The sequence below is a fragment of the Rhamphochromis sp. 'chilingali' genome (genome assembly GCF_963969265.1).
Source record: "Rhamphochromis sp. 'chilingali' genome assembly, chromosome: 20".
Lineage (NCBI taxonomy): Eukaryota > Metazoa > Chordata > Actinopteri > Cichliformes > Cichlidae > Rhamphochromis > Rhamphochromis sp. 'chilingali'.
The window spans coordinates 1,207,407-1,220,929 of NC_137947.1; the positions used below are offsets into that span (position 1 = coordinate 1,207,407).

Here is a 13,523-nt window from a genome sequence, read left to right on the forward strand (position 1 = left end):
TGGGATTGTTTATTCTGGGGCTATGTTTTTTGAGTCAGCTGCCCAGCCTGAAGCTCAGTCAGCTACTCCTCCAACAACTCCATTTTCATCACAACCACCACTCCAGCCCTCAGTTCAGCCAGCTGTCCAGTCGCCCTTAGCAGCCCGGTCTCCTGTCCAGTCGCCAGAGGTGGGTCGAGTATCCAAAAATTGTACTCAAGTAAGAGTAGCATTACTTTAAAATATTATTACTCAAGTAAAAGTGAAACGTACTCATCAAAAAAGTTACTCAAGTAAGAGTAAAAAAGTACTTGGCGAAGACTACTCAAGTAGCAAGTAACTGTTTGAAATGTCAGATTTATTTTATAAATAAATGCTATCAGACAAACAAATATAAATACATATACAAACTTTAGTATTTTCAACAGGAATATATGTAAAAACATCAACGAAATAGGGCACAACAATTCTAATTTCCAGATTTCAGTTTTTCACAACAAAGCTTTTTTCACCAATACCTACAGTAAATAATATAAATGTATAAACAGTGCAAACAATTTCCAGTGACAATATATGCTGTAAACTTTATATTCATTTTTGCTCCAAATGGCACAGCAGCCTCAGAGAAACATCAGCATGAGACATCTTCAACATATGTTCATACAAGGCAGCTCAGTTTACCATAAATTGTATGGGTGTGCATCTATTTCTGCATATTTAGCAAAAATGTGCCATTGTGATGGTTAAGCTTCAGCAGCAGTTTGCTCTCAAGGTTCTTTCTGTGAAGCTGTGACTATTTAGCAGTGAACAAGAGTCCTGCATGACTGAGAAGTCCTTCACAAGCTCCAGATGCAGGAAGAGCTGTATTGGTTGTGATCGACAGCTTCTTGAACGCCATGCAATAGATCCACACCTCCAGTGAATGGACATGAAAGGTACCTCTCCAGCTCCTCTGCTTCTGGCTTTCCTGACCCCATGGATCCATCATCTTTGTTGGTTAGGCTTCTGTTTGTGCTGGCCTCATCCAGCTCTGAGTCTAGGTGATGTCTGATGAAGTGGAGACCTGTGGAAAGATGTATGGTTTTCAAAAGAATTAGGTCTGGTCATTATAGTGCTGTATACACTGCCAAACTGCAGATATTTGTTTGGAGCTAGCCTTCAAAAGCTGTCCATACACTGTGCGATTTTTGGCCCATTTTAAGCCGATTTTTCAGTTGCGCAACCATTTTGGGGATCGGCCCGAGTTTTGCCTTAATCATGTGTCGTACATCGTGTAGTATACATGGGGTAACGAAAAGCAGTTAACACCTGACGACCAGCTCCCAATCATCAATCGTTTGGTCGCATGATAATCAAACCTGTTTGAAATCCTGTCGCCCCTCAAGGCAGCCTCTCACACTGCGCACGCACAAACACAGAAATGAAAGAGAAAAGGTGGAGCAGCACGGCGGTGCAGCGTGTGATCTGGACACAAGAGATGGAGGCACAACTTGTAGAACTTTGGAAAGCTCATCCGAGTACGTAAGCGTATGCCACCCAGGCAAGAAAAATAGAGCTATATCACGTTATAATGTGAAAAGTTTATTGTTATAACAATATACTTTTAATGTTTGTACAATATACTGTTCACGCTTGAACAATATAATATCACGTTCGTACAATATAATATTTATATTGTACGAACGTGATAATTATGTATATTGTAATAACGTGATAGTATATTGTACAAACATTACATTCTCACGTTATAACGTGATATAGCTCTATTTTTCTTTTGCCTGGGTGGCAGCTCTACGCTTCCGTATCCGAGGCTTTTCAATGTGGCCTCACAAAATTATCACGACTACAACAACCATGAAAAGAGCTGGATGGACATTGCTGCTCAATTACAGCTGCCTAATGTTTTTCAGTAGTAATTTAGCAAAGTTGATGGTGTTGTGTGTGTGTGTGTGTGTGTGTGTGTGTGTGTGTGTGTGTGTGTGTGTGTGTGTGTGTGTGTGTGTGTGTGTGTGTGTGTGTGTGTGTCTTTGTGAGTGAAAGACAGAGAGAGGGAGAGCAAGGGACCGATTTTGTATGATAAGCTTCATGTTATGAACGCACAGTTTGAGCACTCAGGTCGCATCAGAGTATCAGACTCGCAGCTCGAGCTCGACACAGCTGCTGCAACATAAGACTGACATCCAGCTAACTACAGCTAAAAAGATATTTAGAGAAAACTTACCGTTTCCTCAGGTTACACGAGTTGAGTTATTTCACGCTGAAAAGTTGGTTTGTTTTGGCTCTCACTGAAGACACAGACACTGAAGACATAGCTGTTCTTTTGTGCTGCTTTTAAGCGAAACATTCTTTGTATGTGAGGAAAATGCTGTTCATCCTCTTCAGCTCTAGCGTAGACTCTGCCATGTTTTCATGTTTCTTCTTTCCGTGTGTCTGCTACTTTGAAACGCTTGGGCCACTCTGCCCGCCACAGTTTCAAACTGGTCATGTGACTGCATGGCCACATCTCATTGGCAAAAATGTTACCGGAAACTCCACTAGTGGCATGTTATCTAATGTGTTAGACTAATTTTATTTTATTTTTTTAAAGTAACGAGTCGAATTTTGCAAATGTAGCGGAGTAAAAGTACCGTTTCTTCTTCACAAATGTACTCAAGTAAAAGTAAAAAGTATCATGCAAAAAAGGTACTTTAAAAGTACATTTTTTTCAAAAACTTACTCAAATAAATGTAACGGAGTAAATGTAACTCGTTACTACCCACCTCTGCATCTGACACATATCACCTCTGTTAAACAAATGTCAGAGCAATTAAGAAATGTAAGTTTATTAAATAAGATAGAAGTTAGTGACATTTGCAAATGTTTTATTTAAAAGAATGAATCTTTTAGGTCCCTGACCTAATTTCTCAGTTGGAGCTCTAATCAATCCATCCATCCATTTTCTTCCGCTTATCCGGGGCCGGGTCGCGGGGGCAGCAGCCCAAGCAGAGAAGCCCAGACCTCCCTCTCCCAAGCCACCACCTCCAGCTTATCCGGGGGAACACCAAGGCGTTCCCAGGCCAGCCGAGAGATATAATCTCTCCAGTTTGTCCTGGGTCTGCCCCGGGGCCTCCTCTCAGTGGGACATGCCCTGAAAACCTCACCCAGGAGGCACCCAGGAGGCATCCTTGTCAGATGCCCGAACCACCTCAGCTGGCTCCTTTCGATGTGGAGGAGCAGCGGCTCTACTCTGAGCCCCTCCCGGATGGCCGAACTTCTCACCCTATCTCTGAGGGAGAGGCCAGCCACCCTTCGGAGGAAGCCCATTTCCGCCGCTTGTATTCGCGATCTCATTCTTTTGGTCACTACCCACAGCTCGTGACCATAGGTGAGGGTAGGGGCGTAGATCGACCGGTAAATTGAGAGCTCCGCTTTTACACTCAGCTCTCTCTTCACCACAACAGACCGGTACAGCATCCGCATCACTGCAGCCACTGTACCAATCCGTCTGTCGATCTCCCACTCCCTTCTCCCATCACTCGTGAACAAGACCCCGAGATACTTAAACTCCTCCACTTGGGGCAGGGTCTTGTCCCTTACCCGGAGTGGGCACTCCACCCTTTTCCGGCTGAGGACTATAGCCTCAGATTTGGAGGTGCTGATTCTCATTCCCACCTCTTCACACTCGGCTGCGAACCTTTCCAAGGCAAGCTGTAGGCCATCACCTGATGAAGCCAACAGGACCACATCATCTGTAAAAAGCAGAGATGAGATCCTGAGACCCCCCACAGGATCCACCGAGGGGCTCTACCACCAAGTAGTTGTTTAACTGCCTCAATGACCTCGCCCTCAGAGATTGGCGGGTCATCCCCTTCGTCCCCAGACTCTGCTTCCACCACGGAAGACGTGCCAGTGGGATTGAGGAGATCCTCGAAGTATTCCTGCTACCACCTGACAATTTTCTCAGTTGAAGCCAGCAGCACTCCACCCTCACTACACACAGTGCAGGTAGAACACCGCTTTCCCCTCCTGAGTCGCCAGATGGTTTGCCAGAATCTCTGGCCTGTTGGTACCTATCAGCTGCCTCTGGAGTCCCACAGGCTAACCAAGCCCGGAAGGACTCCTTCTTCAGCTTCGTGGCTACATGACAGGCACCAACTATCTTGCGGCCGCAGCTCAGTGGAGCGGCTTCGGCAATCGAGGTGCTGAACATGGACCATTCAGACTCAATGTCCCCAGTCTCCCTTGGAATGCTGTTGAAGCTCTGCCGGAGGTGTGAGTTGAAGATCTCGTGGACCGGGGCCTCTGCCAGACGTTCTCAGCACAGCCTCACTGTACGTTTGGGCGCGCCAGGTCTGCCCAGCATCCTCCCTCACCACCAGGTGGTGATCAGTTGACAGCTCAGCCCCTCTCTTTACCCGAGTGTCCAAAACATATGGCCTCAGGTCTGGTGACACAATTACAAAATCAATCATCGACCTGTGGCCTAGAGTGTCCTGGTGTCACGTGCACTTATGGACACTCTTATGTTCAAACATGGTGTTCGTTATGGCCAAACTGTGATTTGCACAGAAATCCAATAACAAAACACCGCTCGGGTTCAGATTAGGGAGGCCGTTCCTCCCAATTACGCCCTTCCAGGTCTCACTGTCGTTGCCAACATGAGTATTGAAGTCTCCCAGTAGGACAACAGAGTCCCCAGGGGGAGCACCCTCCAGTGCCCCACGCAGGGACTCCAAGAAGGCTGGGTAAGCTGAACTGCCACTTGGTGCATAAGCACAGATGGGAACAAACCCTCCCGTCCACTGGGAGAAACCCCAACATACCTGCAGCAAGCCAAGGGGATACCAAGATACCCACCCGAGCCCGACGCCTCTCACCAGGGGCAACTCCAGACTGAGACAGAGTCCAGCCCCTCTCCAGGAGACTGGTTCTAGAGCCCAGCCATGCATTGAGGTGAGCCTGACTATATTTAGCCGGTACCTCTCAACCTCACGCACTAGCTCAGGCTCCTTCCCCACCAGAGAAGTGATATTCCATGTCCCAATTGCCAGTCTTGGTAGCCCGGAATCGGTCCGCCAGGACCTCCTCTCCTGGCCGCCGCCCGACATTGCACCTGACCCCTACCATGCCTCCTGCGAGCCGTGACCCTGCAGCAAGATCGGCGCATGTCCCTTTTTCGGGCTGTGCCTGGCCGGGCCCCATGGACTAATGCTCGGCCACCAGACGCTCACGCTCGGGCACCCTCCCTGGGCATGACTCCAGGGTGGGCCCCCCGGTAACCCTACCCCGGGCAGGGTGAACTGTTCCCTTGATGGTCTTTTCATAGGGTTCTTCTGAAGCGCTCTTTGTCTGGTCCCTCACCCAGGACCAATTTGCCATGGGAGACCCTACCAGGGGGCAAAAGCCCCCATACAACATAGCCCCTGGTATCCCTGGGACACACAAACCCCTTCACCACGATAAGGTAACGATTCACAGAGGGGAGCTCTAATTAAGTTATAACTGTTCTAAGACTGTAACTTTGAAACGATATTAATTATTTGGGACATGGGAAAAGAACTACACTGGACATCACCCGGTTATATATACACTGTATATATACTGTATATAGTTCATAGAAAAAAAAAAAACACAAACCATGCAGGGTCCATCTGCCGACTTCCAAACCCTACAGGCCCTGCTTCTAATATCTTGATTGGTAAACAAAATGGACAAAATGGATTGCTTCATTAGCTTTCCAGCTGGAACAGCTTCAACTCTTCTGGGAAGGGTTTCCACAAGGGTTAGTACTGTGTTTATAGGAATTTTAGACCATTCTTTCAAAGTGCATTTGTGAGGTCTTTACAGTCCCGTGGCAGCTTTACTTGGATGCAGCTGCTCGGTCGTGGAAACCCATTCTGTGAACCTCTCCATGCATTGTTATTGGGCTAAACTGAAGGCCACATGAAATTTGGAGGTTTCTAGCCACTGACTCTGCAGAAAGTTGGCAACCTTGGTGCACTGTGTGCCTCACAGTCTGCTGAACTCGCTCTGTGATTTTACGTAGCCTACCACTTTGTAGCATGGTTGATGTTATTCCTAATCGTTATCACTTTGCTATAATACCACCACTAACAGTTGACTGCGCAATATTTAGTAGCAAGATATCTGTGTTCTCAGTCATTCAGGTCATCGTAGTCTAAGGAGCTTGGAAAGAAAAGTGTCTGGACTTCTTTAAGTTGCTTGAAGATGTTTCACCTCTCATCAGAGAAGAGAAATGATGAACTAAAGAAGCTTCTCGGAAATTTCACGACTGAACTTATTCCACAGGTGGCATTCACTGAGCTCCTGAGAGTGAGCCATTCTCTCACAAATAAAGCAGTCTGCATACCTAGGTGTTTGATTTTACATACCTGTGGTCATGGAAGCAATTGGAACACTTGAATTTGATGATTTGGATTTCTGTGGGAATTTTGGCAATACAGTGGTCCCTCACTACATCGCGTTTCAGCTTTCGTGGCCTCGCCGTTTTGCAGAATTTTTTTGTGCAAATTTTTTTTTTAAAACAATGCTTTGTGTTCTGGGTCCTGATTTACTGACAATGGTTTACAGCCAATCTCGTGCTGTGTCTCCTGTACAGTACAGAATGCGTTCAGCTTGTCAAATTTACACAAATCTTCACTAGCAGTGTGACTCTGAAGTGCTGTACTGTATGTTTGTAAGTTTTCTCCCCAACAAGAGAGAAAAGTGAAAATGTTCATTTCTGTCTGAGAAAAGTGTATAAAGTGTGTTACGTCTCCCCGAGGGCAGGAGGGGATAACACAACAACTCCGGAAACTCAGTACAGGTGTTATGAAAAAAGGTTTAATGGCAGCGCTCTCACAAAATAAACAACCCAGACTCAAACAACAAATGTGGGGGAAATAGGGACAGTTAGGTTGTGCCAAAAAAAAAAAAAAAACACCAAAAAGACAAAACCAAAACTTAGCTGAGCTGAGCTACTATCCTAGAAAAGCAACAAACAGGAGAGATAGACCCAAACCTCAACTTAAAACAAGCTCAAAATTACATGGGTGGCACCAACCTACTTACCTAGTGTTTCTAACACAAAGACTCTACGTGAGTAAGTGTATGGGGTCCCCAAACTCACCTAGTCCACTTTACTCCCACCACAATCATCAAACAAAAGAAAGACAGCAGGAAACCGTCACACATGTGTCAAACAATTCAAGGAGGGAAGAGAGCCGCGCCCACCACAGGTGAGTCTCCTTATCAAGGGCTTCACTCCTGGTTTGTCCAATCAGGGCCTCCCTCCTCTAATTAATTGGACGTCCCCAGATTGACATCAGCCTGCAGTCTGCGACCTAAGGGAATGGCAAACAAAAGGGGAGGGAAAGAAAACATGCAGCCTGCAGACACGTAACAAGTGTGTAGTGAGGGGTTTTACAGCCCTAAAACATCTATAATAATAATTTTAGATAAATAAAGTTGGCTACTTTGCTGATTTCACCTATCGCGGGTTATTTTTAGAACGTAACGTAAACGAGGGACTGCTGTATAGTATATATGACAGTGGGTATTGTCAGGAAAAGGATTGAACAATCTGAGTCTTACTAATTTATCAGTTGATAACTGCTAACTCTTGTGGCCATGGGTGAGATATTGCACAGAAACACGTTGGTTTGGCCAAAACAAATAAATCCCTACTCAAACCCACAAATCAGTCAAAGCAATTTAGTGTTTTCAATGATCTTTATTAAAGTAAACTCTACACTTTTACTATTGCTTTTATTTTTTGTCTTTGCACTCTCAATTAGAACCTTTTGCAATCAGCACATATACAACTTTTCAATCGAACTACACTTTTGAGAAATACAAAAATATCACAGTACATTTTCTACTACGTCACCTTCACCTGTGAGGTCCAGAACCAATGAGCCAGTTTCAGAACCACAGCAGCTGCCTGGACTGTGTCAACATGTCTTGAAGTAACAGCACCATGGGCTATGAGCTAACCACATCGAAGAAGAGGGCCACTCAAACACACTGTGTCATTTGTGTCTGGTAACTGTCTTGAAGAGTGTTGGGGCTTAAGTGGACCAGAAAACTGAAAACAAAGAAGATAGCACTTTCCAGAGCAAAGCCAAAGCCATGTCTAATTAAGAGAACGTGGTGCCAAAGTAATAGTCTCAGAACATTTGGGTTTTAGATGATTAGCTACACTGTACATGTGTGACAGTGTATACAAAGCATGAGCAGCATATAATTCAGGACCTCGGACAACCTAAAACGCTAAGCTGATATGGTGACTGGTACTGATTACACTATAATAGATGTCAGTGTAATCTGCAGAGAAAACAAATGTGGTTGAAAGGTGAGACAGCAATGTCTGGGACTTGTCCACTGTGTATGGTTTGCACTAAAAATGTACATTTGCTGAACCAAATTCCTAGCCTTCAAAAACAGGCACATGAATAATAAAGCAGACATTTCAGTTTTGTGTGGCTTATTTGGGTTTTTCTGAGTGCGGCCAGAAAGTTTTTCTTTTACACTTCAATCATCCAAACAGTGGTTTTAGTTCTGTTTGGTGCATCAGAACAAGGCAAATGCACTCCATATCACTGGACAAACGAAAGGCTTATAAAGGAGTGTTTACACGGTATGTTTGGCTTTTACAATATGGAAAACTTTGGACGAAAAAGGATGTGGATCAGTCAAATGGACAATGCTGCTTCCAATAGGTCTGCCATCTCCATCCACACTGCTGTATTCTGTGCATTTAAACTAGTCAGTGCTTTAGATGTGGTGAAGAAGGGCTGGATGCGTGATTTTAATATTTATGGTCATGCTATTCTAAATTCTTTTTATTGCGTTTTAGTCAGGAGTCTGTTTAGTAGCTGTGTTTAGACAGCATTGTAAATTAGATTAAGCAAATCTAGTTTGCCTTAAAGCATTTTTATATTTATATAAAAGATCTATTAAACGTTCTGACAGCTGCTGGAAATCTGGGGATTCTATATTGGAAAATTATTTTAAAACAAACAAACAACTTAGCCCAAATGGGACTGATAAGGTGTTTTGACTGTTGGACAGTGTAGCTCGAGAAGGCCTTGCAGACATTGTTTGCCTAAGCAGTGGTGAGGTGGCCTCTGGTTTTGGTCTGGAGCTGTTCATGTCACTTCTCAGGCAGGCTAAAATGTACAAATGTATCCCACACAACAGAAAAAGCACCTTCAGCATTCCCTCACTCTCGTCCCATTCCTATTTGCTTACGTGTCATAGCCTATTACAAAGTATCAAAAAAAGATTAAACAAAATACTGAAAAATCCTCACCAATAGGGACAATAAAATGCTTCATATTAAACTTTTTTTCTTCTTCTCACAAATCATTGTTTTGTCCCACACTGTAATGATTCATATCCATGGTGACAAGACTCTGGTGAGTGAAGCATCTAACACTACACAGGAATGTTGCAGCATAAAAAATAACTCACGCAGTGGTTTCCTTTAAAACAAAACTAAAAACAGAATACAAAACAGTGAAAATGAAGTGAGGATGAGGAGGAGAGATCCCTGTCAGTCTTAAGTTGAGGAGAAATGAAGAAAGGAAGGAGTACACCGGAATTCCACATTTACATAACGATAAACAATGATAAAAGATCAGCCAGGAAGAGCAGGTAAGTGACCAGGCTACTTCACAACGCTCTGGTGGACAAACACAAAAAACGAAAGTAAGTCTGTGAATTGGGGAATGGGAGTCGATTGCACTGCCTATGTGCGCTTCACTGAGTCCTCGGAGCAGGAAGCAATGGCCCTAACAAAATCACACGTAAGTGTGGTCAGCTCAGTGCAGTGGCAGTAGCTATGCTGGAGGCTGGATGGGACTTCTTGGCCCAGGCTGACGCTGAGCAGATTTTGTCTCCCCGAGTGTGCTGCTCACGGAGAGAAGGTTGCCATCTCCAGGGATATACGCTGCCATAGTTCCTTGGTCTGTTTGCCCCTTTTCAGGTTCTGCAGCACATCATTAAACTGCATCATACCCACAGGAGTCAGACAGAAAGCACCTCTTGCGCTGCGGATCATGTTGACAAAGTCATCGTAGTCAGCAGGTGTCAGGTGGATGAGCCGGTGGTGAATATGCTGCAGAGAGAAAAGGAGGTGACACTGGACAATGTAGCCTGAACCTTCCTATTTAAGTGGAGCTACTCACACATAACACATGCTGGACTATAATTGTGTGGATGCCCTTATGAGTTCCTGTTTCTCTTTATTCTTTATTATTCTGGTTGCTTCCGTACGTTTTTTGCTGCTTAACTACTCTCTCAGTGTTCATGCTATTTGCACCGTTCAAACTTCGAAAAATTCTGCTCTTTCTGCTAATTATTACTATGACTTTTGGTGCTCATAACTTCTATACTTTTTGAGATATTGAATTTTTTATACAATCTTTTTTGCCCATTTCTGCCATATTATCAATGGCGTCACTGATTTTCCTTGCTGGGCTGAGCTGTGTTTTAGCTCAGTGAGATGAGCAGCCGTTCTCAGACTGGGAGGCCGGGGTTCAAATCCCGCTTATGGCAACATTTCTTTCAGTTACCAATTCAACTTATTTAACTCTTTTCAACACAAATTTCAGCTTTTTCACCCCTTTTCAGCAAAAGTTTCAGTTTTTTCAGTTTTTTCTGCTGTTTTCAGAAAAAACTGAAAATTTTCAGAATTTTCACTTCTTTTCAGCACAAATCTCAGCTTTTTTCAGAAAAAAAACTCTTTTCAGCAGAAATTCTGCTGATTCACCTCTTTTCTGCAAAATTTTCAGCCTTTTCACCTCTTATCAGCACAATTCTCAGCAGCTTCTGCTCATTTCAGCAAAATTGTCAGTCTCTCCACCTATTCTGTGTGAGAATGAGTTTGGCGCAGTGAGATGAGTGGCTGCCTTGAGACCAGGGCCCTATTTCAGGAAGCCGGTTTAGTGCAAACTCTGAGTAAGTATACCCTGAGTTAACGAAAACTCTGGGTTTTCGGTTTCACAAAGCGAGTTTAGATTAATTCTGAGTGAGTTACTATGACGACACACTCCGTGAAGCTAACCTGCCCCCTAGCAGGTTTACTTCAACTAACCCTGACCTTCTCCGCCTCTTTGTCAGAAACCTGACTGTAGGAAGTGTCAGACATGGCGTGCCCCTCCCTTGAAGAGCCAGTAGATGTTGAAGCCCAAATTCTCCGCAGAGCTCTCCGCCGGGAGAGTGATTAGAGCGCGTTCGGACATTTTATCATTTCCTGATGATCTCCTGTGTGAACGTTACCGTTTTTCAGCACAATCTACAATTTATTTGAATAACATCCTCAGGCCATATATTACGCATGTGACACATCGTGGACATTCTCTCAGTTCTGTACATATTATTTGTATTGCACTTCAGTTTTTTGCAAACGGGAGCTTTCTGTATAATATTGGTGACGCTGAGCACGTTTCCAAGGCTACCGTCTGTCGGGCAGTCAGGAATGTTACAGTTGCACTGAAACGTCTCGTGTACTCGTTTGTGGTGTTCCCCGGTCATAGACCCACAAGATTTATCAAAGAGGGATGCCACAAAATTGCAGGTATCAGGATGAACGAAACTTAATTCATGATGTGGTGATATTTGAACTACTACTTAAATTTTACATTTATTCTCACGGTTCCCAGGCGTGATTGGCTGTATAGATGGCACTCACATTCCAATCATTGCTCCTTCAGTAAATGAAGGAGACTATGTGAACAGGAAGTCTTTCCACAGCATTAATGTACAGGTACATAGTTCCCTGTAGCATTTCTAATTTCAATAAGTGCTTACAGAGGGGAAATTAATGTAGCCTCTAACTGCAATTGATTTACATCGGACAAACAGACCAAGCACTATGGCTCATAATACAATTACACCTTACCTGTTTGGACTATATTTTTATATTTCATTTTTACTTGCTGCCAGGAACGTTTGGGGCCTGTTGGGTTGCACCTGCGCTCACATCACATCACAAAATAAAATGTATGAAATAAAAAATAAAATAAAATATAATAAAATAACGTGTTAAATGGGTGGAAATCCCTAGATCAATGTTTAAATTAACACTCACGCATTGACTCTGTCGGCTATGTTTTGCCATGCATGCTCCCTTTCTTTTGCAGCTGAGGCTGTGTTACCTTTTTTCCGCGGAATTTGCATGTTATCGGCATATGCTGCCATCAGAATTTCGGCCTCAAGCGCTGTAAAATACATTGACCGCACCTTCTTTCCCTCCGTCTCCATGGTGACTCGCTTAATCTGTGCTCCACTAATCAGGGCTTTATGTATCCTCGTGCGCGCGCTTAACTTGGGGTTAAAGCAACTCCGCGTTGACTGAACTAATTGTTATCAGCCTTTCTGAAACCGAATATTCCGAGTTGGACAGTTCAGGGTTACTCAACCCTGAGTATCGTTTTTCACTCTGAGTTTTCTAAACCGGCTTCCTGAAATAGGGCCCAGGTGGGCCAGGTTCGAATCCTGCTCAGGGCAGCGTTTTTTTTTTACCACTTTTCAGCAAAAATTTCTCCGTCTTTACCCCTTTCAATAGAATTTTTGGCTTTTCACCTGTTTTCATCAAAAATTTCTGCTTCTTCACCTGTTTTCAGCAGAATTTTCAGTTTCTTCACCGCCATACAACTTTTTGCAACTTTTCAACTTTTTCAGCTTTTTTCAGCAGACATCTTCAGCGTTAAGGCATCCACACAGCATTTTCGCAGGAAATGCAAATTTTTCTAGTTTACAACAGTGTTTCTACAAAGCTAGGCCACTGTAAAATTCAACCAACTTACAGATGTGCTTAAATGATTTACAACCTAAGTCCAAAAAAACAAAAATGTAAATTTAAAAAAGAATGATTTTCTAATCTTATAAACCCATATATTATTCAGAATCGAACAAAAAGAACATCTCAAATGTTTAAGATGAGACATGTTACTGACCTGTTGCCATTCAACCTCAATTAGTTTCAAAATGTTCATATAGCGGTTTCTTTTCAGCTTTCTTTTCAGCTAGTTGCCCAGTTCATTTTAAATTTGATGACATGAAGATTTTCTCAGTTTAAACATTTGATATGTTTTTGATGCTCTACTGTTAATAAATTATGGCTTTATGAGATTAACAAGTCATTGCGTTCTGTTTGAACTGGTATTTCACACAGCATCACAAACTTTTGGAACTGGAGCTGTAAATCTACATAATTGCTCGGTGCAGCCTCCACAACATCTGACAATTAGCTGCTGGGAGGATATGTCAGTCACTATGAAGTGGCCGGAAAAAAAATACAGAAAATATGTAAAAAGAAAATCAAAATCGGCAATCGAGTCAGGGTATTATCAGATTCAGGTTATCACAACAGATTCCCAATCGGTCATGTAATAGAAAATTAATTTTTTTCTCATTTAAAGTGCTGCAGTGCTTATGCTCAGTTGTGGCAGCGTAATGGAAACTTCCACTCAACAATCTAGAACTAGCTCAACTCTTGTCAACCTCAACAGCTGAAGAAAACAACTCTCTTTTGCGGGCGCTGATAATACCAAGGGCAT

At 43.4% G+C, this 13,523-nt stretch overlaps 1 protein-coding gene across 1 annotated transcript in view; it reads right to left on the bottom strand.

Moving 5' to 3' along the window:
- Positions 1 to 6,790: 6,790 nt before the first annotated feature.
- The window catches only part of zswim8 (zinc finger, SWIM-type containing 8), a 67,166-nt gene continuing 60,433 nt past the window's right edge, over positions 6,791 to 13,523 (bottom strand). Inside the window, exon 26 of the mRNA XM_080869821.1 lies at positions 6,791 to 10,078. Coding sequence (XP_080725947.1) covers positions 9,875 to 10,078 — 204 coding nt within the window. The 3' untranslated portion in view covers positions 6,791 to 9,874. The remainder of the gene's footprint in view (positions 10,079 to 13,523) is intronic.